General features: G+C 41.1%; 1 protein-coding gene across 1 annotated transcript in view; it reads left to right on the top strand.

Annotated features, from left to right (window-relative positions):
* The window catches only part of MAPK8IP3 (mitogen-activated protein kinase 8 interacting protein 3), a 165154-nt gene that overhangs the window by 81426 nt on the left and 59546 nt on the right, over nucleotides 1–24182 (top strand). Inside the window, 7 exon segments of the mRNA XM_082260365.1 lie at nucleotides 1909–2011; nucleotides 2111–2233; nucleotides 13991–14015; nucleotides 14017–14075; nucleotides 17134–17286; nucleotides 20239–20293; nucleotides 23699–23847. Coding sequence (XP_082116491.1) covers nucleotides 1909–2011; nucleotides 2111–2233; nucleotides 13991–14015; nucleotides 14017–14075; nucleotides 17134–17286; nucleotides 20239–20293; nucleotides 23699–23847 — 667 coding nt within the window.

Raw genomic sequence — 24182 nt, 5'->3', positions numbered from 1 at the left:
CAAGGGCCAGCCTTGGCTATTTATTTCCAATTTCCGTTGGCTACACATAGTTTGATTTGCACCTTCGTTCAGGGGGTGCATCACCTGGCCCCTCCGAGGAGATCCCTGTTACCAACGTGGGATCGTAATCTGGTTTTGTCTGTTCTTCAAAAGCCTCCTTTTGAGAATATTAGGGAGATTTCTCTGCTTTCTTTGTCGCAGAAGGTTGCCTTCCTAGTGGCTATCACTTCTGCCCGCAGAGTCTCTGAGTTGGTGGCATTGTCCTGTTGTTCGCCTTATTTGGTGGTCCACAGGGATAAAGTGGTCCTCCGACCTAATCCGTCCTTTCTTCCTAAGGTGGTGTCAGATTTTCACCTGAATGAAGACATTGTGTTGCCTTCCTTATGTCCTAAGCCTAAACATCACAAGGAAGTTGCTTTGCCTTTTCTGGTTGTGGTTCAGGTGATAAGGGTTTATCTGACGGTTACTGAGTCCTTCAGGAAGTCGGACTCTCTCTTTGTCCTTCCGGACAGTCCTCGCAAAGGTTTGGCTGCGTCCGCTGCAACAGAGTTCGATCAGGCAGACGGTTGTTCAGGCTTATTTGATCAAGGGTCAGGTTCCTCCTTTCCCTGTGAAGGTGCATTCTACTAGAGCGCTGAGTGCCTCTTGGGCTTTTTGCCATCAGGCCTCTGTTGTACAAGTTTTTAAGGCAGCGACTTGGTCGTCTGTGCACACCTTTACCAAATTTTACAAGGTGGATTTGTTGGCTTCTTTGGATGCCTCTTTTGGCTACAAGGTTTTGCAGGCTGCTATTTCATAAGAGAATGTTTGTTGTACTTCTCTTCGGGGTCTTTTAACTGGGTGAGCTCCTGTTGTTTGGTTGAGCTCCATGTTGCCCGGTTGGCTATGTTTAGCCTTTTTGGAGTTGACGTTACTGTCTGGTTGCATTTTCCCACCCCTCATGCCTATACTGCTTTGGGACGTACCACTCAGCTCATGGAGATGAAGCTGCATCTATCGATGGATGATAGAGAAAATAAGATTTTTGTAATATCTTACCGTAAAATCTTTTTCTCTGATGTCCATGGACAGACGCAGCACTCGCCCCTCTGTTTGAGGTTGGTTCTGTTGTCTTCACTGATTTAAACTAAACTGATATGCTGGGTTGTGCAGTGGGGTTTTATGCCTGGAGGGACAGCCCCCTGGGTGTGTGTATTTAAAATGTTCCTGCCTAGACTACTCCTGATGGTAGGAGCATAAACCCACTCAGCTCATGGAGATGAGGCTGCGTCTGTTGATGGACATCAGAGAAAAAGATTTTACGGTAAGGTCTTACAAAAATCTTATTTTTTTTTATTGGGTTTTTTATAAAGAATATATTTTATTGAAATTCTTAAGACCTATAAAAAGAAGATGTACAACACTCTTCAAGATCTCCGAGGGGGGGGGGGGGCAATACATGATACAAAATGCATGTAAAGATAAAGTCCAATAGTATTGACTGTGAATATGATGTGACCAAATAAATGTAGTGTTTAATGGATACAGGGGTGCTGAGTGCTCTCACACCAGATGTAGACAGAGGAGGTGATGTACAAATACGGGAAGGGAGAAGGAGGAAGGAAGGGAGCCTGGCCAGTTCTAAGGACGTGTCTTCATGTTACACTTGTGACAGGACAGGGTTTAAAAATGGCTATGATGGAGAATGCAATCCAGGTGCTCCCTGTTGCTAAGAAGCTTGGGTAAAATGTTCTTGCTTAGGTTTAATCCCATTATCATTGCTAGCCCTTTAGATGCCATTTACTATTGTGCTCCCAAACATTCTACAAAATACAGTGTAATTAGTATTATTTTTTTCATACTGGTAGGAGAGTTTCTAGTTTTTGTACATTTCTAGCCTCGTATGATATTATGGTTCTCCACACACAGGCATGGGAAGCAGTGATGAGTGGTCTGACGTCCAAGATATTATCGATTCCACCCCAGAACTGGACATGTGTCAGGATCCAAGACTAGAGCGTACAGGGAGCAGGTGAGATCTGGAGATATCATCATTTCATTCACAACCATTGACCAGACATTTCATAATGTCCCTCACCCTCTAACCCGCTCTTCATTATGTATTGTCCAGTCCAACTCAAGGCATTGTAAACAAAGCTTTTGGGATCAATACTGACTCTTTGTACCATGAGTTGTCCACCGCAGGGTCAGAAGTTATCGGTGATGTTGATGAAGGAGCAGATCTACTTGGTGAGTAGACTTCATTAGATTCAAACCAATGGTTAGAAATGTATGATGGGTACTGTATGTGCATAGTATTTTTTTTCTGGTCTTTCAATAGTAGTGGCATGTCCAGTAGACAGACCGTTTCATTTGACATTTTGCATGGAGGATCATTGATCTTTTTACTTAATTTGCTCTTTAATGGTTGCCTGCTTTGCCTTCCTATTTCTTTGTTTGCAAGGATGAAAACCTTTCATAGTGCACCAGCTTAAACTGGTACTATGTTAGTTTTAATATTCACTATATATAATATGAGGGATTGTGAGAAGGAGTGTCTAACATACTAGTGGACAAACGTGTACACAATTTCAGGCACCTATTACAGGGAATATGCTTAAATAGAAGTAAAATATCTAGTTACCAACACTGAAGACTTCCTGTTCAATAGACCCAAAAAACAAAACTGCAGCTGTCATGTTTAAACAGAATTACTCAGGAATGGGCAGTTGTGAGAATCTGGATCTCTACACTTATGCTGTACCTTTTCCCGCTGTACGCCCCTGACCCAACTACTCCCACCACAATCACCAGTATTATATTTACCTGTACCCAATCGAGCGGGATAGAGACTCTTATCAAAACCTTCTGATATAACCCACACATGCTCTCCCACACATGCTCTCCCTCCATTCATAGATGGTTTTGATAAACGGTTAAGCAACTTTATCAGTGATTTGTCACCAGATCAAGAACAGGCTAGTATAACACCTGCAGTGGAGGCTGTGGGCATCAAAAAGATACACCTTAAAGTGGTTGTTCACTCAGGATAAAAAAAAAAATTCAGCAGCTACAAATCCTGTAGCTGCCAACTTTTAATAATATTACACTTACCTGTTCATGGGCTACAGCGCCATCCTCTCCTGGGCTAGTTCTTCACTAGCTTTCAGGATCCTGGCGCCGGAACCCTTACTGTGGGTAGCTAGCTATGCTTCTTTCGGCTTCACAGCCGGCTGCCCACTGTGCATGGGCGAGCCAGGCTGTGCTCTGTGAATGGTCCTGCAGTCTTCTGGGACCTGTGATGCATCCCAGAAGGCTGAGGGGAGGGAGGGGAAGGGTGAAAACATCTGCTTGGATCACCTAGGTGATCTGAGCAGAAGTGGGAGTGGGTACCTGTCAAAGCCTGTCAAATCTAGGTAACCCCCCCCCCCCACCTAAAATGATATGCCAAATATGGCAAAACAGGGGGGGGAGAACCTGAAGAGGAATTTCCCCTTTTGAGTGGAGTTCTGCTTCAAGTGTAACTGGACCAAAGGCACTGTTACAATTTAACTGTAGAGATTCAGATTCTTACAAATGCCAGCAATGGCAGTTCCCATATTTAAAACAAAGCACACTTACACTTTTTGCCTCTTCCTAAACCTAAACTATCCCACCCTCCTTAGATACATACTTAACTCAGACCGGTAGTTTCCACCTCCATTGTTTGTTTACATCCCAACCCAAACATTTGCTGTGCATTGACCACCTCTACGCAGTAGCTTCCCTTTAACATCTATGGAGCTGTCTACCGATCATCTGTGGCCTCAAGAGATAACCCTTATAGAGGTTTATAGGTTAGTATACATCTGGGGATGGTGGGCTAGTTTAGGAATAGGAAAGAGGCTAAAAAGGATAAGTACTCCTATGCCCAGCATTCCTCACTTACCTTTTTTACTTACCTTTTTACTTCAACTTTTTTGGAATTATGCATTAAAAAAAAAAGCTATACAAATAAGGTTATAAAGAGTAAAATGAATGAAAAGATTTATTTGATGTACCTGAAGCCCAAGCCTATTCATTTACAGTTCAGAGGTCATAGTGATAATCTAAATCTTCTATCTCTAATAGTGTTTTTTCATCAGGTAGGATTACCATGAACTTGCATGTGCTAGCTAGTATTGGTGTGACTTTTGTTGGTTAAAAGCATTGACTGACCCTATTTTTCCCTCTGTTCCCTTCTCTCCCTATACCCCCTCATGTCACATCGCTGGACGGTCTACATAGGAGAGTTCTCAGGTGTGTATTCCGCATCTGTCATCTGATCTCCTCTTCATTTTCTCCCCCTTTTTCCCAGAATCCTGCCTTACTCCTGAATGAATGGCAATCTACCTTTCCTGGCTGGTCTGTTGCCTTTAAATAATCTACCTGCAGTTCGCCTTCTCTTGTTAGAACATACTAAATATTTGGTGCCAAACCCATTTCAAGTTCTATCAGGCTTTATCCACTCTGTATTAGTCACATTTACATACCGTATTATTGTCACATATGTCACACAAAAGATTACTTGTTTGATGGAAAGGAATGCTTTAATTAGCCATAGCAACCAATCAGATCCTTTGAATTTCACGCACCTCTGCGGAAGAATGAAAGGAGGAACTTGATTGGTTGCTGTAGATAAGAAAAAAACACAGTTTTCACATCATGCAACTTCATCATTAAGCAATTGGTAATGGAGAGTGGATATTGCTTTCTGCTCACCGCAGCCCATATTTTATGGTCCATTCATAAAATGCAGGCTGCAATGTGGAGCCTGAAATGCCCCATGTAGATTTTCTACCAAACACAGCAAAAAGAGCTCTGTAGTTGTGACTGACAAGTCACGTGACGACGCCCTCCGGCTTTGTTTTTTTCCCATTCATTTTTTTTACGCTCCTCTGGCTTCAGACTCCTAAAGCCAGCAAAGCGCAAAGCACATTTATAATGCACACTGCTGTGCTTAATAAATGTGCAATTGTTTTCTATACTTTCGCAGTGGTAAGGCTGCTCTTAAAGTTGGCCCCCTAAGAGCCCATTCACACTAGCGCGACTTGTGAGGCAACTTGTGTTGCCCCAGGTCGCTTGACATAACAAAACCAATGTTAATCAATCAGTGCCGTCTTAATTGGCACTACTGAAGTTGCTCCGACTTCAGAAAAGGGTCCTGTACTACTTTGAGGCGACCTGTGATCCGACTTGTCCCATATACTTCAATGGGAGTTGCCTCCTTATCTTAATTGAAGCGACTTGTTATTAGACTTTCCAGGAAGAAGAAAGAGATTAGCCAGGCATTCCCCACAGACAAAGTCGCCTGTCTCTTCAAAGTAGTGCACAAGTCTCTTCCAAGTCTCTTCCAAGTCTCTAAACAAGTCTCTTCAAGTCATGGGGCAACATTCTGGTAGTGGTAGTGTGAACCAGCTCTAAGGCCCAGAAAAGGATACCATTTTTTTTGCTATATTGTCACTAACCTATATTTTGTTGATTTAAAAAAAAAATGTTTTTATTCGTTTTTTTTATTTTTTGGGGGGCTGGGTTATTTCAATGAATGTTGGTTTAATTCTCAAGATGGCTTTAAAGGATAAGTTCATCTTTCGTAACATGTTACATGTTACACCTACATTCTGGGTGTAACATGTAACATATTACGAACTAACATGCCCCCTGCACCTTCCTGCTCCCCACTGTGACAGCTAGTGGGATTCTTCTCCCTCCCCGCTAGCTGTCACAATTTAAAAAAAAAAATGTGGCGTCTTGTAATTTTCGATGACCTACCACGTAGTAGTTCAGACATGCTTCCTGTAGTCAGATTGTATCTGCTTGTCTGTACAGGATGTACGGGTAGGCAGATACAATGGCAGATCTGCAGGAGACCTGCATGGCACCAGCGATCTGATGATCACTGGTACAATGCTTTACAGGCTCCAAAAAAATAAATAATAAATGCACATTTTTTTACCTGCAAAAAAATGTGCATTTATATTTTTTTCCCAAAAAGTGAACTTATCCCTAAAAGTGTCTCTGTCATTATCCATGTAAAAAAAAATTCCTAGGGTATGAAGGACAGGCAACTAGAGGTGTGGGCTCATAAATAAATTTGCCTTTAAAACATTTCCGGCAAGGAACACCAGGCTGTTCAGAGAGGCAAAGCTACGGCACTGCCCAAAAGTCTTAACGCTTGCTGCTGCCTCCCATCCTCCACACACTCCTATTGGTGCAACAATGCAATGGGCTGCCTAAGTGCCCAATAAGAATGCACAGAAAGCATAATAGGGTGTGCCCTGCCTGTCTGATAGATTTTATTTTACATTGTGTGGTAGGGTACACTTTAATTGGTAGTCAGGTCTTCCAGGGTGTAATATGAAATATTTGACTCTTAAGTAATTAAAGTAAACTTGTTAGTAACTTTACAAGTCTGCCTAAAAAAATTATTGACATGTCACAAAATACACCAACAATATCATTAAAAAAAAAAAGTACTTTGACTTTTTAAAGCAGTAAGTATAACATGTACACATTAAAAAGGGATGCAAAATAATAATACTAATATTATAATAATAACTATAATTAATATATATAATAATATCACACACAATAAAATGATAAAAATAGCTATGTCATGAAGTAATGGTAAGATGAAGTATTGTCATTGGAAGTACTGTGACTTTTTTTTTTTTTTAAACAGTAACCATAGCATTTCCTCTTAACATAAATGTGGACCAATAGTTGGTGTAATAATTCATCAATATACAATTAAATAGATTTTCAGCTTCAATGACAACTCCAACCTTACGATTACATTCAGGTTTATATCTATGAATTTATTTTAATTTTGTGTTAAGAACATGCATGAACCGCCTGTGTAAAGAGCCTGAAAGGAAAGTGTTTTTGATTCCCTTAGTAACCAGTTATATCCAAGGGGTATTTGAACCCAAAATCAAACATGTACTATATTGCAGCTTATCGGTCCCTGGATGTAGTCACTGCATTCCTATTCTTTTTTTTTTTTTCAGGCTTTTTTTCCTTTTCTTTTTACCTGGTGATCCTGCCAATACACGCTTCCTGTCTTAGGGTGACAACACTCACTCACTGCACTGTGTCTCTGAAGGAGCAGTGTTGTCACCCTAAACTGCTCTCCTGATTTGGACTGCAAACACCTTCCCCTCTTTTCATCTCCAGAACATAGAGGGGAGGTGTTTTGTAGTTCTCAGAGTATAGCTGGCAGAGCTACCAACATTGTTTATTAAATCAGTCAAGTAGACAGGAAGTTACAAGGACACTGGATTTCTGGCAGGATTATTTTCATTTTTCTGAACTCGCAGCAAATGTACTTAGCCTGAAAAAAAAAAAAGAAAGAAAACTGATAAAGCCAACACGTGTAAGACGGGTAAGCTGCAATATATATAATTTATATACTTGGGTTTGGATATACTTTAATGTCCCCCTTGGAGGAGGTGCCATAGGCTCTGTGTACACTTTCTTCTTAGGGGTCCAGAGGGCATAGGTCACTTAAGAGTCTTAGTGCATGGCAATGGTTGCTATATTGGCTGATCTCCAATCACTTCTTAACTGCTGCTGTTTTTTTTTCCACCTTTCCTCCCGCTGCCCCCTTTTCTCTCCCCATGTGGCTGCGCTCCTAGTGAGGGATGATTTCTTTGGTAAGGCTAAGGCCTACGTTCCTGCCAGTCTAGGCCTCATGTACTTTTCTTGCAGCTTCTATAATTGTTTATTGTGCAAAGAATAAAATTTACTAAGTTGGCATTCTATGATTGTGTGCGTGTGTGTGTGTATGTGTATGTGTGTGTGTATCTGTATGTGTGTGCGTATCTGTATGTGTGTGTGTGTGTGGGGGGGAGGGTATTATAGTTTTACTTTTTGTAATATGTATCACTTGGATTTCAGGAATGCTTTCTAAAGTCATTTCAAAGACAACTATCATGCAAATATTCATATATACAGTATCTCACAAAAGTGAGTACACCCCTCACATTTGTGTAAATATTTTATTATACCTTTTCATGTGACAACACTGAAGAAATGACGCTTTGCTACAATGTAAAGTAGTGAGTGTACAGCTTGTATAACAGTGTACATTTGCTGTGCCCTCAAAATAACTCCACACACAGCCAATAATGTCTAAACCGCTGGCACCTTAGGGGCGCCGTACACCCCTAAGTGAAAATGTCCAAATTGGGCCCAAAGTGTCAATATTTTGTGTTGCCACCATTATTTTCCAGCACTGCCTTAACCCTCTTGGGCATGGAGTTCACCAGAGCTTCACAGGTTTTCACTGGAGTCCTTTTCCACTCCTCCATGATGGCATCACTGAGCTGGTGGATGTTAGAGACCTTGCGCTCCTCCACCTTTCCGTTTGAGGATGCCCCACAGATGCTCAATAGGGATTAGGTCTGGAGACATGCTTGGCCAGTCCATCATCTTTACCCTCAGCTTCTATAGAAAGGCAGTGGTCACCCTGGAGGTGTGTTTGGGGTTCTTAACATTTTGGAATACTGCCCTGCGGCTCAGTCTCCAAAGGGAGGGGATTATGCTCTGCTTCAGTATGTCACAGTACATGTTGGCATTCATGGTTCCCTCAATGAACAGTAGCTCCCCAGTGCTGGCAGCACTCATGCAGCCCCAGACCATGACACTCCCACCACCATGCTTGACTGTAGGCAAGACACACTTGTCTTTGTACTCCTCAACTGGTTGCCGCCACACACGCTTGACATCATCTGAACCAAATAAGTTTATCTTGGTCTCATCAGACCACAGGACATGGTTCCAGTAATCCATGTCCTTAGTCTGCTTGTCTTCAGCCAACTCTTTGGCTTTCTTGTGCATCATCTTTAGAAGAGGCTTCCTTCTGGGACGACAGCCATGCAGACCAATTTGATGCAGTGGGCGGCATATGGTCTGAGCACTGACAGGCTGACCCCCCACCCCTTCAACCTCTGCAGCAATGCTGGCAGCACTCATACATCTATTTCCCAAAGACAACCTCTGGATATTATGCTGAACACCTGCACTCAACTTCTTTGGTCGACCATGGCGAGGCCTGTTCTGAGTGGAACCTGTCCTGTTAAACTGCTGTATGGTCTTGGCCACCATGCTGCAGCTCAGTTTCAGGGTCTTTGCAAGGCCATCTTTATGTAGAGCAACAATTCTTTTTTCCAGATCCTCAGAGAGATCTTTGCCATGAGGTGCCATGTTGAACTTCCAGTAAACAGTATGAGAGAGTGAGAGCAATAACACCAAATTTAACACACCTGCTCCCCATTCACACCTGAGACCTTGTAAAACTAACGAGTCACATGACACTGGGGAGGGAAAATGGCTAATTGGGTCCAATTTGGAAATTTTCACTTAGGGGATTAGACATTAATGGCTGTGTTTTGAGTTATTTTGAGGGGACAGAAAATTTACACTGTTATACAAGCTGTACACTCACTAATTTACAATGTAGCAAAGTGTAATTTCTTCAGCGTTGTCACATGAAAAGATATAATACAATATTTACAAAAATGTGACGGGTCTTCTCACTTTTGTGAGATACTGTACATTAAAACATTTTTTCAGCAAGTAAAAATTGCCATATCTTACACAAGGGATCTCCAATTTATTTAAACAGAAGTTCAGTTCACTGACTTTTAGACTTCAGTGTTGCCGGACTGTGGCCAGCAGGAGTAGAACATGTCCCAGGTTCAGTGGAAATAAACAATTCCTCAGGCTTGGTGGTCAGTGGGAATAAAAGAATCACTTAGCTCCTGTGGTCAGTAGGATGAGGAAAAAGGTCTCGTATTAGTGGGAGGAATAGAGCCCCATTGTTGGTGTCAGTGGGAAAAATTTTGTTCAATTGTTGGTGTCAATGTGAGGAATTATGGCCGATTGTTGGTGTTGGCGGGAGGAATTATACCTCATCATTAGTGTCATTGGTGCATGAGGAATAGTTACCTGCTCATGCTTGGTGGTCAGTGGGAATAAAAAACTACATAGTGCCTGTGGTCAGTAGAAGGAGAAATAGTGCCTCATCATTGGTATTAGTAGGAGGAATAGTGCCTCATTGTTGGTATCAGATGGAGAAATACTGCCCCATTGTTGGTGTCAGTGGAAGAAAGCTTGCCTAACTGTTGGTGTCAGTGAGAGGGGATATGCCCCATCGTTGGTGTCAATGGGAGGATTTATGCCCCACTGTTGGTGTCAGTGGAAGGAATTGTGCCTAATAACTTGGTATAAGTGGCAGGAATAGTGCCCTACCCATGCTTGGTGGTCAATTGGAATAGAAAATTTACATAGTACCTGTGGTCAGTAGAAGGAGAATTAGGTCACCCCATCATTGGTAGTAGTGGAAGAAATAGTGCCCAATTGTTGATGTCAGTGGGAAGAATTTTGCCCAATTGTTGGTGTCAGCGGTAGGAATTACGCCCGTTGTTGGTTTCAGTGGAAGGAATTGTGCCTGATCGTTGGTGTCAGTGTAAGGAATGGTGCCCTGCAGGTAAGGTAAAGACAAGAAATGGGCTGCATCTGACTATGATGAGGACTAATAAACTTGAAATAGCTGTATAAAAGCGGCTTTGTAAAATGATGGCTATATATCTGTGCTAAACACCAATGCTTTTGAATGTACCGATGGCTAATAAGAGCAAAAATTAATAATTTGCATGACTCTGCCCACTTACCCCTAAGCAAAGGCTGAGCTCCTTGCATTTGGCTTTTGTGCAGGAAGTGAGGCCGTGTAAATAGTTATAATAAGGCAATTCCCCTTCTACTGTAGCCCTTGAAATCTCTGCGATACATTTAGTTTTTTTTTACATTAGTTTTTTGTTTTTTTTGTTTTTTAACAAAAACATTTTTTAATTGTTGGTCAGTATTTGGGAACTTTATTACCTCTGTTGGAATTGTATTGCTGTTTGTATCCCTATTCTAGAGATTGCCCCTCACTGTTTTGTTGGTGACACTCCAATGCTGTTAAAAGGATAAGGAAAGGAAACTCTTGTTAAAGTGGATCTAAAGCCAAATTGTGTTTTAATTGAATAGGGAATGTTTAGAATCCCTGTCAGGTTTTTTCTTGGTCCCTCTGCAAGGCTTTTCCTGATTACTTCCCAGAATGTGATTTAAAATGTAAAGACTCAAAAGGAGCGCCAATCCAAATTGTGAAAGAGGCCAGTAGTTATTTTATTGGTCCTATGTGTGTTATTTTATGTGATAATTTATTTTAGTTCAAAACACATTTTTCTGGTTTTATACAGTAGGATTGTGTATCTAAACACTTCTATCATCACGTTTTTTTTTTTAAGTTATTTACTTTTTAATATCAGGTGGCCTTATATTCATGTATGTGTGTAGGTATGCGGATACACACATCCTTTTTATATATATATATATACAGTGCCTTGAAAAAGTATTCATACCCCTTGGAAATTTCCACACTTGTTACAACCAAAAACAAATTTATTTTATTGGGATTTTATGTGATAGACTAACACAGGGGCACATAATTGTGAAGTGGAAGGAAAATGGTAAATGGTGTATCAAATGGTGAAAACAACAAAATTTATAATGTAGGTATACTGGACAGCCACTGAAATATCTTGTGAATATTTAAAATGAAAGCAGACACCAAGAGCAGTTTTGATAAAAAGCATAAAACAAAACTTTACTGGACATCATAATACATAAATCTTCCTTACACATAAAAGTTACCATAAACAAATACACAAAATACCACGTCTTAAACATACAACCCTTGTCCCAAGAATATTGAATAAATACTTAGCTCTGGTGGTGGACTCAACAGCTTCCAATGGATCTCTGCAACAACAAGACAAAGAGGTCTTGGCCGCATGTTTCTCCAACTCCAAACAACCAACCTTCACCAAACGATCTCCTGGCTACATCCTGGCTGTCCTACAGTTTCAGACTCACAGAGGAGAGGCCTTTCTCATGCTAAGTACTCCTTTTTATAGTCCTGTATACAAAAGACCACCCACAGGATGTGGTCATTCCTCTTGACCACTCCTCACTCATTTTTGTGAGTGAGGTCAACACATGGCTGCACAACCACATGGCTCATTGAGTATGCAGCAGCCATTTTAAAAGAGACTTTACCACCTGTGGGTGAGAGAGATTATTACACATGTATGGGAACATGTCATGAATCAGTTAAAAAATCCACAACTGATACAATGGTTTTCAACATTTTTATAAACAAAGATCTGAAAAGTGTGCAGTGCATTTTTATTTATCCCCCTTTACTCTGATACCCTTAACTAAAATCTAGTGGAACCAATTGCCTTCAGAAGTCACCTAATTAGTAAATCGAGTCTTCCTGTGCGTAATTTAATTTTAGTATAAATACAACTGTTCTGTAAAGCCCTCAGAGGTTTATTAGAGAACCATAGTGAACCATTAGAGAACCATAGTGAACATACCATAGTGAGCATCATGAAGGCTAAGGAACACATCAGACAGGTCAGGGATAAAGTTGTGGAGAAGTTTAGAGCAGGGTTTGGTTATATAAAAATTTCCAGTTCAATCCATCATAATAAAATAGAGTATGGCACAAATGCGAACCTACCAAGACATGGCCGTCCACCTAAAGTGACAGGCCGGACAAGGAGAGCATTAATCAGAGAAGCAGCAAAGAGGCCCATGGTCCCTCTGGAGGAGCTGCAGAGATCCACAGCTCAGGTGGGAGAATCTGTCCACAGGACAACTATCAGTCATGAACTCCACAAATCTGGCCTTTATGTAAGAGTGGCAAGAAAAAAGCTATTGTTGAAAGAAAGCTATAAGAAGTCCCACTTGCAGTTTGCAAAAAGTCATGTGGGGTACACAGCAAACATGTGGAAGAAGGTGCTCTGGTCAGAAGAGACTAAAATTTAAAGTTTTGGTCTAAAAACAAAACGCTATGTGTGGCAGGAAAATGAACACTGCACATCACCCTGAACATACCACTTTGAAACATGGTGGTGGCAGCATCGTGTTGCGGGGTTGCTTTTCTTCAGTGGGGACAAGAAAGCTGGTTAAAGTTGATGGGAAGATGGATGGAGCCAAATACAGGACAATCTTAGAAGAAAACTTGTTAGAGTCTGCAAAAGAATTGAGACTGGGGTGGAGGTTCAACTTCCAGCAGGACAACGACCCTAAACATACATCCAGAGCTACAATGGAATGGTTTAGATCAAAGCATATTCATGTATTAGAATGGCCCAGTCAAAGTCCAGACCTAAATGCAATTGAGAATCTGTGGCAAGACTTAAACATTGCTGTTCACAGACGCTCTCCATCCAATCTGACAGAGCTTGAGCTATTTTGCAAAGAAGAATGGGCAAAATGTCCCTCTCTAGATGTTCAAAGCTGGTAGAGACATACCCTAAAAGACTTGCAGTTGAAATTGCAGTGAAAGGTGGTTCTACACTTTTCAGATATTTATTTGTAAAAATAAATAAAAAATAAAATAAATAAAAAATTGTTTATTTTTAATTGTTTATAATAAAAAAATGTAAAAAAAATAAAAATTTGCACATCAAATCCCAATAAATACATTTACGCTTTTGGTTGTAACATGACAAAATGTGGAAAATTTCAAGGGGTATGAATACTTTTTCAAGGCACTGTACTTTATAGCCTGATGAAGGGGGAGTGGGTTGGTCCCTGAAATGTGTTTGCAGTTCTACATTATCATATTATGAATCATCAAAGTGATCGGTTTGGCACTCCTTTTGTGTTTTTCCTCTTAAACCAGACAGGGGCTGTACACTTCCCTGCTCCATTAGGAGATAGAACAAGGTTTTGGCTTTAGATACACTTTAACAGGGACACGGAAATATAAAATATAGTAGTTAAGGGAAATCTCTTTAACAGCAATAAAAACCAGACAGAGCTCCTTAGCCTTCCTCATTCTGACCTAAATTATAAAAAGGTTTGCCTGGAGGAATGAGACATTATTTTATAATGAGAATGCAAATTTAATAATCACTGCTTGAGTATCCAGAGCATTAACTGTGCATTGCTTTTTCAGGGATGGGAAAAGAAGTGGGCAACTTACTTCTAGAAAACTCCCAGCTTCTTGAAACCAAGTAAGATATTATCTTTTTTTCTGTATTGTAAAGTGCAATTTAGGGCTATCGCTAGATTTGATAGGTCCTACAAGGCTCCTAACAAGTAGGCTGGGAGTCAACTCTGTTGAGCAACGCTACAGACTCTGTCATTCCTCCCTAGGATGGGGTTTAATAGGTGCAGTATGCCATTTATACACAAATATCGCAAAACAGATTGGGAGTTTTAAAGCATTCCTAAATCTAAAAACAGAAATGTAATATATTCCAGTTTACCAGTCCTTAGATGAGGTGCTTAAAGTTTTTTTCAGCATGTTTCTCTTATTTTCACCTTCTGATTCTGCCAGGAAAGCTGTCCATACACAGTTAGGTTCTCTTTACTCAGGCAGTCTTTCCCCTGCCAAGATATTGGATCCTGACAGTGGCACCCACCGCTGCCAAAATACACTGATCAGCAGCTACAGTTCATTGGCTGCAGCTGCCAATCAAAAAACAGGTGTTGTAGGCGCGACAACCTTCCCACATTACATCTCTGCCTGGTGCCCAGACCTCGAAGCTGAAGACACCTGCAGAATAAGAAAAGGGATGGTTGGCACTCAGGATGACATCCGAAAAATAGTATTCCTTTAATGAAAAGACATGTACAATGCTATAAAAACATCCTACGCGTTTCGGACGTTAGTCCTTAGTCATAACTTAGTCTATGTGCTGACTAAGTGTGCAGTGCTGACCAATCCTTTTCCTTATTATGTCTCATCCTATTGACAGAAGTTAAACAACAATCGATTTCTATCGATTTGAAATGGCCACCCACTGATCTAAATTTCACCGGTCCCTGCTGATCATTGTATGGCCAGCTTAACTCATCTTCTGTCCCCAGGATAACAACACTCATTCAATGTACTTTATCAGGACACAGAAACAAAATAGAAAAATAGAAACGTATCCCTCTACTAATCTTTACAACATAGAGGAGCATGGATCTGTAGTCCCCAGAGATCCCTCAGAACAAAGTAATTGATAAGAGTCATCACTGGCAAAGAGCACAGAATTTCATGACAAAATGCTTTTCACTGTATTTTCAACAGACCAAAAGGGAACATATTTGAAATGTATGTTTCTAGGTTTAGGCACTTAGGTTAGCCATAGAAATTAGAGTGTTCTGTAGAATTATAATATCCTAAACACACAATATAATTTTGTCATACAATGCCTCTTCTATGTCTTTGAATGATCTTGAAGAAACAAAAGTAGAGGTCTGGGAAAATCCATTTTGGATGTTTATTTAATCCAGAGTTGGTCAGTCAGGTGATTTCTGTTGCGGTATAACTGTAGACATGTGACTGGTTCCTAATCAGACTCTAGACAATGATCAACTCCAGTTTGTCCCAGCCAGTGCACATTTCTGGGCAACCTTATGCATTTTCACCAACCTATTACCAACCTATTATTTGACAATAACACAGATTAGCAACCAATCACAATTTTTGGTTTGATCTCACGTTTGTTGGTGGGACTGCCATAAATTAACATGTAAACACAACAAGACAAATTTACTGCGCTCCAGAGGGGTGCACTGGCCAAAGACAATCCATACTCTTCAGCAGATCCAAGTTGTGCCCCGGTTTTGCTGCCCCCCTGCAGGCCCGGGGAAGTCCAAAGGAAATACTGCAAAAAAAAAAAAAGAAACAGAGGGTGCACCAACCTGGGGCATTACGTTTGTGCTAACTTTATTGTGTATAAAAGACAGATGCGTGCTCATAAACAACTTCAGCAATAAGGCACATCAAAGTCCACAATATACTTGAAGCAGCCTGGTCACCTAGGTAAGTCCCAAACATGAGAAGACTGTCCAAGTGTCTGATGCGTTTTGAGGTGTGATGCCCTCTTCCTCTGAGCCCCTAATAACGTTTTAGCTGCTTGGACAGTCTTCTCATATTTGGGATTTGCCTAGGTGACCAGGATCCGTCACTTGTCATGTGATGGATCATGTTTATGACAAAAACCAACTTGTCATTAACTAGTTGCTAACGCACCACTTACCATTTGCTATGGAGTCTCCTGCTAGCTGGAGCAGATGTCACATTCTCCCTAGCAAGTTAGATTTGGTAAAATATAGGCCAGAAAAGGGACACAGTCCAATGTGGCAAGTGTATGGCAACTCTTCTCCACAATTCTGCTGCTAGTAAGGTGTTGCCAGTGGTGGAATTACCCATTTATCATGACCCTAAAAATGATTAGCTTGTTTGCAAACAGTTTAATGTCCTTCACACCTTCCCACTTCCAACCCAATTACCAAATAAAAAGAAACCAAGGCCACATGTCACTTGTCAGGACCAATTCCACTAATGGAGAACAATGATCAAGAGGCAGATGTCTAAGGCCACCACCGGTCTTATTGCTGCCCCTCGTCTTGACATCACCACGCCGCTGTTGGTGTCACCATTGTATGTTTGAACCCGAGGGACATTTAATGAGAAAGTGTCCTGTCACCTGACAGTGATGTAGACACCCAAAGAAGGACTCTCCCACTTTACAGCGAGGAGAAGACTTAAGACCCGATGTGTCACGTGACCACAGATACAGGCAAGTATTTAAGGCACTTAGATTAGGGTTTAATTGATACAGTTACTAACTAAAAAAACAAACAAAGCCACAATAGCTAAAAAAAAAAAAAAAAAAACTAAAAGGGGTAGGGGTATTGTTGATAGGGAGGGGTGGAACTTTCTTGGCCAGATTTTAATCTATACAGATATGAACGAAAGATAGATTGCACACCTCATCAAAATATTTCCCCTTGCATCGGATATTTCACCCTGTGCAAAAACAAGAACATGTCTTCTACGTCCACAAGTAACCTGCACCATGGGACTTCAGTGGCTTTAGAAAGAACTGATATTGGTCCAAAATTTCACTCTATAAAAGTATGAGTTGCTGCTGACATTTAGGCATTAGAAGAACTATCTTATATAAACCTTTTATTTGGAAGTTCCACGTTTATTTTTTAGGTCACTTAAATGATGATCTCTAAGCTACTGTGTTCATATGTTTCATTTATGTTTAAATTTATTTTTTTTAGGAACGCATTAAATGTGGTTAAAAATGACTTGATCGCAAAGGTGGATCAGCTATCAGGAGAACAGGAGGCTCTTAAAGGGGAGCTGGAAGCTGCTAAACAGGCCAAGGCTAAAATGGAGGCACGCATTAAAGAGCTGGAGGAGGAACTTAAGAGGTATGAATGACAATAAAACCTTGCCCATTTTATTGCAGGTTTACACACCAGCTAAAATGTTTTTTTTTTTTTATAATTCTTTATTCAAGTCAGAACTTGTTACATTCCTTAGAGCAGGGGTCTCCAAACTTTCTATACAAAGGGCTAGTTTACTGTCCTTCAGACTTTAGGAGGCCGGACTGTGGCCATTGGGAGTAGAAAATGTCCCATCATCAATGGGAGTAAACAATGCCCCATTTTGGTGTTAGTGAGAGGAATTGTGCCCCATTATTGGTGTCATTGGGCCTCATTGTTGGTGTTGTTGGGAGGTTGGGAGGAATTATGCCCCATCATTGGTGTCATTTGGAAGAATTGTGCCCCATCATTGGTGTCATTGGGAGGAATTGTACCCCTTTATTGGTGTCAATGGGAGAATTATGCCCCATTGTTGGTGTCAGTGAATGAAATAGTGCTCCAAGGGCCAGATAAAAGCAAGCAAAGGGCCGCATCCGGCCCCGGGCCACAGTTTGGAGACACTGACATAGAGGATGCCAAAACAGTAAAAGTCATAATACAAGAAGTATTCTGAGCATTCCACTTTTCAACCCTACATACAACATTAGGAAACAGCTTCAAAACACTTCCACGGACCTGATGCAGTCCTACCATGAAAGACTATCAACGTACATGTAGAGCGGAGAAAGAAACAAATCTCTACTCAGTCGATACTGTTTCAAGACATTTCTAACTGCACGTGACCCAGAAGGTCACTACCCTCAATGACTTGTCTATTGCGAGGGCCTTCTGGAAGTGAGGGGGATGCTGGCAGAGAGGGGCCAGAATAGGAGGGATGCAGGCAACATATTTTATTCCTTTTTGGATAGAGTGGGGATGGGTTAGAGCTTTGGGTTGATGCTTTTTCTCTTATTCAAATGTTTTATTGGTGAAAGAAAAATAAGTACAGTAAACAATTGGTATGTCACTTGCAAACAGAGTGTCATGAGAGTACAACACATTGATATTGATTCAAGAACGGGTACAAACAAGACAAAAATGCTAAGGGCTGAAATGATAGTAAGAGAAACATTGTAATTTGGGCACAGAAAACCAGTTGCGCTCGAGTTAAAAAGGCACATTGTAAAGATAAAGATGAACAAAAACAAAAACCTGACACATTGAGTCAAAATATACCGAAGTCTGGGGATATGGTGGTAAACAGTTGGGAAGACCTATGGTAATATAGAAAATGGAAATCTTATGAAAGAATAGGCATGGTATACCAGAGGTAGTTCTCCACCCAAAGTCTCCAGAGCTTCTTATATTGAGGCACATTGTCTAGCAATATGGCTTTTTTTTAGCATAGATCATAGCTTGCGTGACCCAGTTTTGGGCCACCTGTGTACTAAGAGAGTAGGTTTTTCAGACCCTTGCTATTGTTTGTTTGGCTGCTGTTGTAACCTGAAGGCCTAGTTTGAATTGTTGGTGGGTGAGGGCCAGTGGTTTCAAAGTCGGAAACACCACAATAGGATCTGGTGTATTACGGATGTCAGATAGTTTTGAAAGAATGTGGAAAATGTCAGACCAAAAGGCTTGTGCCACTTGGCAGTCCCACTATATGTGTAGGTGAGTTGCCATCGAGATGCAGCCTTGAAAGCAAAGAGATGGGTATTGAGGCAAATATTTGGAGATCCTGGTGGGGACCAAATACCATATTGTGAGGACTTTTTAGTTGGTCTCTAAGGCCACAATGTTTTGTGAAGCTGACTTGGTGACTTCCCATATATGGGACCAGGCGGGGTCTAGAGTGAGAACAAGATCTCTCTCCCATTTAGCAACATAAGAGGGAGTGCCAGAGTTTGCGGGCTTTAATAATTGTCTATATAAGTCAGAGATGAGGCTCGAATAGGGATAGGTATGAGGCAAAGGAGTCAAGGGGAGTTAGGGGGTAAGAAAGTGCTTAATTTAGATATACTGAAAGAGTTCCGAAGAGGGTATATTATAGGCCTCAAGTAAAGAAAAAATGATGAGCATGGATCAAACCAGCAGAGAACCATGCGGAAAAGGAGGAGGAAGATGTCCATGCCGGGTAAAACATTGGATTTAGAAGGAAATAAAGCATAGAATTATGATTAGGTTGTAGACCGTAAAGCGTTGTAAAGCCTGTCCCATAAAGAGAATAAATGGCATGGTATTGGGTTAGTGAGAAGGGTTTTCAGGGATCATCTAAAGATAGATAGATTAGGAGACAGTCGGACAGATTGGGTAGGGAGTTTCAAAGGATGGGAGAAGCTTGAGAGAAACCCTGGAGTCAAGCATGGGAGGAGGTGACAAGGGAGCTAGAGAGCAGGAGGTCTTGGAAGAGCTGGAGAGAGCAGCTTGGTTAAAATTTTGAGTCAAGGCTAGTGATGTAGCTAGGGGCAGAGTTGTGGATGGCTTTGTAACTTGTTGTTAGTACTTTGAATTTTATTAGTTGGGTGAGCGGAAGCCAGTCAAGGGATTGTCAGAGAGGGGTAGCAGACACTGAACAGTTGGTAAGGTGGATGATTCTTGCAGCTGCATTCATGATGGGCTGAAAGGGGGATAGCCTTTGTAAAGATAATCCATTGAGGAGGGAGTTGCAGTAGTCAAGGGGAGAGATAACCAGATGTGAATTAGAAGCTTAGGGGTCAGTGGTCAATGGTTAAAAAGGGGTGTATTCTGGAGATGTTGCGGGGGTTGAGGCGGCATGATTTGGACAGGGATTGGATGTGGGCCCAAAAGGACAGTTTAGAGTCCAGGGTTTCCCCTAGCACCCTGGCATTTAAGGATGGACTGATAGTTGTGCCATGAATTGAATGGAAATAAATGTCTGGAATTGGCTTTATTGTACCTGACACAAGAAAAGTTGAGGAGAAGATTCCTATTTTCTTTCATTTTGCTTTCATTATTCTGCTTTAATTGAACTTCAAAACTAATACTTGCTTTACAATTAAGGGTGAGGTCCGAAGCCATTGTGGCCATGCAAGAACCCAAAGAGGAGGTGGATGAGGTAAGTGATTCTGCTTGGTGGTGATTAGTCCTCATTTATGAGAATGCTTGTTGTCAGTTTAAATAGAAATAACTGCTTTAGTTCTGTATTGATGTAAAGTACATATTTGCTAACAGTACCAGCTTTCCTAAGGTTCATGTACACAGGCTTCAAACGCAGATGCAAATAAAATGCACTATGCTTTCAGGTGATTTGAGTGGCTGTAATTTGCTCCTCAGTCATTTTCAGTAATGCATTGTGAAAGATTGGATTTTTGAGGCACAACTATTCAAAAACATACTTTTTTTGTTAAATTGAGTATAAAAACATACTAATATACTATAGAATATTACATAAAATGGATACAAGATACAGTCTTATTTACCGGTTTCACCAAAACATTTTGTAAAAGTGATATACATATATGCTGGTCTTTTGTGGCTGACGGGTTTCATGGAATACTCCACTTCTTCAGGAGCTGCTAGTCTAGTATTGTATCAAAATTGATCTGAAGAAGAAAGGGTATACATATACATGTGTCATCATAATTATGAAGAATCATCTTGGCCTAAGGGCCCAGTCACTCACCACATGCCATGATAGAGAAAGGAAAGACAGCCGTGAAATAGGGTCCAGAGGGGGGCCAGCGGCAGTGAAGGAGTCATCTATATAGTTTCCAAACGTATAATTCAATTAACAGTAATGAAGGTCACTCTATCTGAGTAAAAGCAAATGGCCAGAATCCAGCAATTGCTAGTGTAAAGAGGGGTCTGTGTTCATAGCATTATGCTCCTTACGTTATTTTGACTTAGTTTTGAGTTACTTTGATTTGCCTTAGCTGCTCAAAGAGTTGATTTGAAAGGTTTAAAGCTACTGCAAGCTGTTTTTGCATTCACATTTATTTGTATGGGGAAGAAAAGCAGCTCAGAAGCAAACAAAAGCCTCTGTACAGGGGACCTTAGGGGTATGGCAGTATTAAAAATCAATACATTTTGAAATAACATTTGCTTTTCCATGACTTTTTTATGCATCTAAAAAGATTCAAAAATGTTACACAACATTCAGTGATTCAGTAAAACTGTAATTCTGCTGCAGAAGAAGAACAAAATGTCCCGTGAATCATACTCTCTGTGGTTCCTCTTTGGCCTTAATGCCTAAACCATGGTCACACGTGCCATATGTATTTCCATGTAGAACCACATACTACTGTGTGTTTATTTATAAAAGAAAGGTTTTATCATCAATGAACAACTTATTACAACATATATTGCTGAGATCAGTTGTAAATTGTGTAGCTGTTTTTGGTCTGGCACTGCTTCTATGGTGTTACAAGGACATTACTTGGCCTTAAAGTAATTCCATGATGAGAGAAGTATAGGGGCTGCCATTGCTAACCTTCTCCTGAATGCCAGGTGCTTCAATCTTTTGAGATATCGACCTGAAAAATACATGCTAACAATGAGTGTCATACAAAGGCCACAAATGGCAGCCCCCCTCCCCAACATCTCATGACAAAGTCCCTTTAAATTTTTTCGTTTGCAACTTTTTGCCAGGGAGGGGGGTTGCTCTCACTGTCATACATAAAGTGTTACTGAACCCAGGACCCTGCATTCGCTATATCTGGTCTCCCACAGTCAGTGCGCCAAGGTCATCCGGCGCCAAGGGCAAAGATGCCTAACTGGGCCCCTCGCTTCCCCTAGGTTAGGGTCAGGGCACCCCCATCCCTGCAATAAACCAGTGCGCCCAGGGCAGCCTCCCCTCCTGTTAAAAAAGCCAAGGAGTTTCCAGTCACAACTTACCAACCAGCCTGCGACCAACCAAATTAACCTGCCTAACAGTATGCGTTAAAAACAGGGGTTTAGTTGCACACATTTGCAAATACATGCATAAGCTGCAGGCCCCAGGAAGGCACCCTGATATCTGCAGACCCTAACTCTAACTTTAATGAGTCTCCACAGTGAAAGCACATGTATTCTGATGGATAAATGGAGGACAGGTGACTGGAGGGCGCCCACCCCTCCCCTCCTGCCCACAGTACACAGAACATGGAAATGCAATTAGTTTAGTAAATATAAACTGCTAAATACCTTTTCTCGTCAGCTGTATATCACAGTTTTATGACTTCTATCATTTTCTGGTTAAAACCTGTAGGAGGAGTTTTATTTCAACTCTGATTGTCCTGTGACTCTGGCTGCAGGCCCCTGACCTTCTGTCTGGACAGTGCTGATTGGCCTTGTGCTGATCACATGAGAATATGTGCTGATTACATGCACCCTCCTAAGAAAAAAAACTCTCTAGCAATACACCAAACTGAACATGTGCAGAGTGACCCCAAAGGCTCTGTCTTATCAGGAGATGATTGGGGATAGTGATATAAGGGGAGGATCAGAGAGATTACCCCTTAGGTTCCACAGTGAGTATAACAAGCAGGTCTTACTGCATATACAGACTGATTTTACTGTTGTGGGTTTAGTAAAACTTCAGAGTGGGTTGCTGGGAGTGGGGTGGGTCCTTTCACTGGCCATTGTAGGATTGCATGGGACCAAGGGACCAATAGTAGTGATAGGCCTTATGGCCAATAACTTTCTAAACCATTGCGCCCAGGGCAACCTCCCCTCCTGCCTACCCCTCATCCCAGTCCTGCCCACAGAACATGGAAATGCAATTACGTTAGTAAATATAAACTGCTAAATACCTTTTCTCATCAGCAGTATATAACAGTCTTGTGACTTCTATGAGTGTCTGGGTAAAGCTTGTAGGAGGAGTTTTCATTCTCCTCTGGCTGTCCTATGAGGCTGCATGACCCCTGACCCTCTGTCTGGACAGTGTTGATTGGCCCTGTGCTGATCGCATGCACCCTCCCAAGAAAAAAAAAAAAAAACTCTCTAGCAATACACACCAAACTGAACATGTGCAGAGTGACTCCAAAGGTTCTGTACTATCAGGAGATGGATTAGGGATAGCGGAAGAAGGGGAGTGTAAGAGAAGACAGGATCAAACAGACTTTTTACATAGTGCGGAGGATTAAGCCCTTAGGTTACACAGTGAGTATAACAAGCATGCTTTACTGCATATACAGATTGATTTTACTGTTGTGGGTTTAGTAAAACTTTAAGAACATTGTCTTATGTACAATGCTAGCTGAGTATGTAGCATTTCCACGAAAATTGTGTTTTAGGAAATTTAGGGACCCCATTAACTGCACATCCTTGGACCAGAAATTAAGAGTGCAGATATTGCCTGCAGTGCCATCTGTTTATACCTCCTCAGTCTAGATTTGCTTTCTGAGTATTATATAAATGATTTCTGGTTTATAAGAAGTGTCCAAAGCAATGCTCACTTTTTAATAATTTTTAAATGATTCCATAAATCTTCTTTAAATGGAGCTGACTCTGAGTATTGTTGTTTTTCATATATTTTTTTCAGAGTTCTTCCCCGCTGCAGGATAACATCCCTATTGCTCAGCGCAGGCGCTTTACCCGTGTGGAGATGGCTCGAGTCTTGATGGAAAGGAATCAGTACAAGGAGCGTCTCATGGAACTGCAGGAGGCAGTCAGGTGGACAGAGATGATCAGGTGATATCTTTCTTTCCAATCATATCAAGTATGGGGCTTTCTTATGATAAAAATTTTAGGAGCACAAACACACTTCATCTCTTCAAAGCAACATACAGTTTTTTTCTGTATTTTTTATTTTTTTTTGCTATAGGTGTAATAGGAGGATAACTTAAAGTGGAGTTCCACCCTGGAATACTTTTTTTTTAATAAAAATACCCCCGGGACAGTCAGGGCTAGTACATTCCACAATGGCTAGCCTCTGATCTGTCCCGGGTTGCACTTACCTTTTAGGACAAATACTTACCTTGAAAAAGTATTGTCCAGCGCTGCCATCTTAGGTGTGGGCAGCTTGA

The sequence above is a fragment of the Pelophylax lessonae genome (assembly GCF_965119305.1).
Source record: "Pelophylax lessonae genome assembly, chromosome: 6".
NCBI classification, from domain to species: Eukaryota; Metazoa; Chordata; class Amphibia; order Anura; family Ranidae; genus Pelophylax; species Pelophylax lessonae.
Note: the sequence above shows the minus strand (reverse complement) of the source record. Positions and strands in the feature narration are given on the sequence as shown.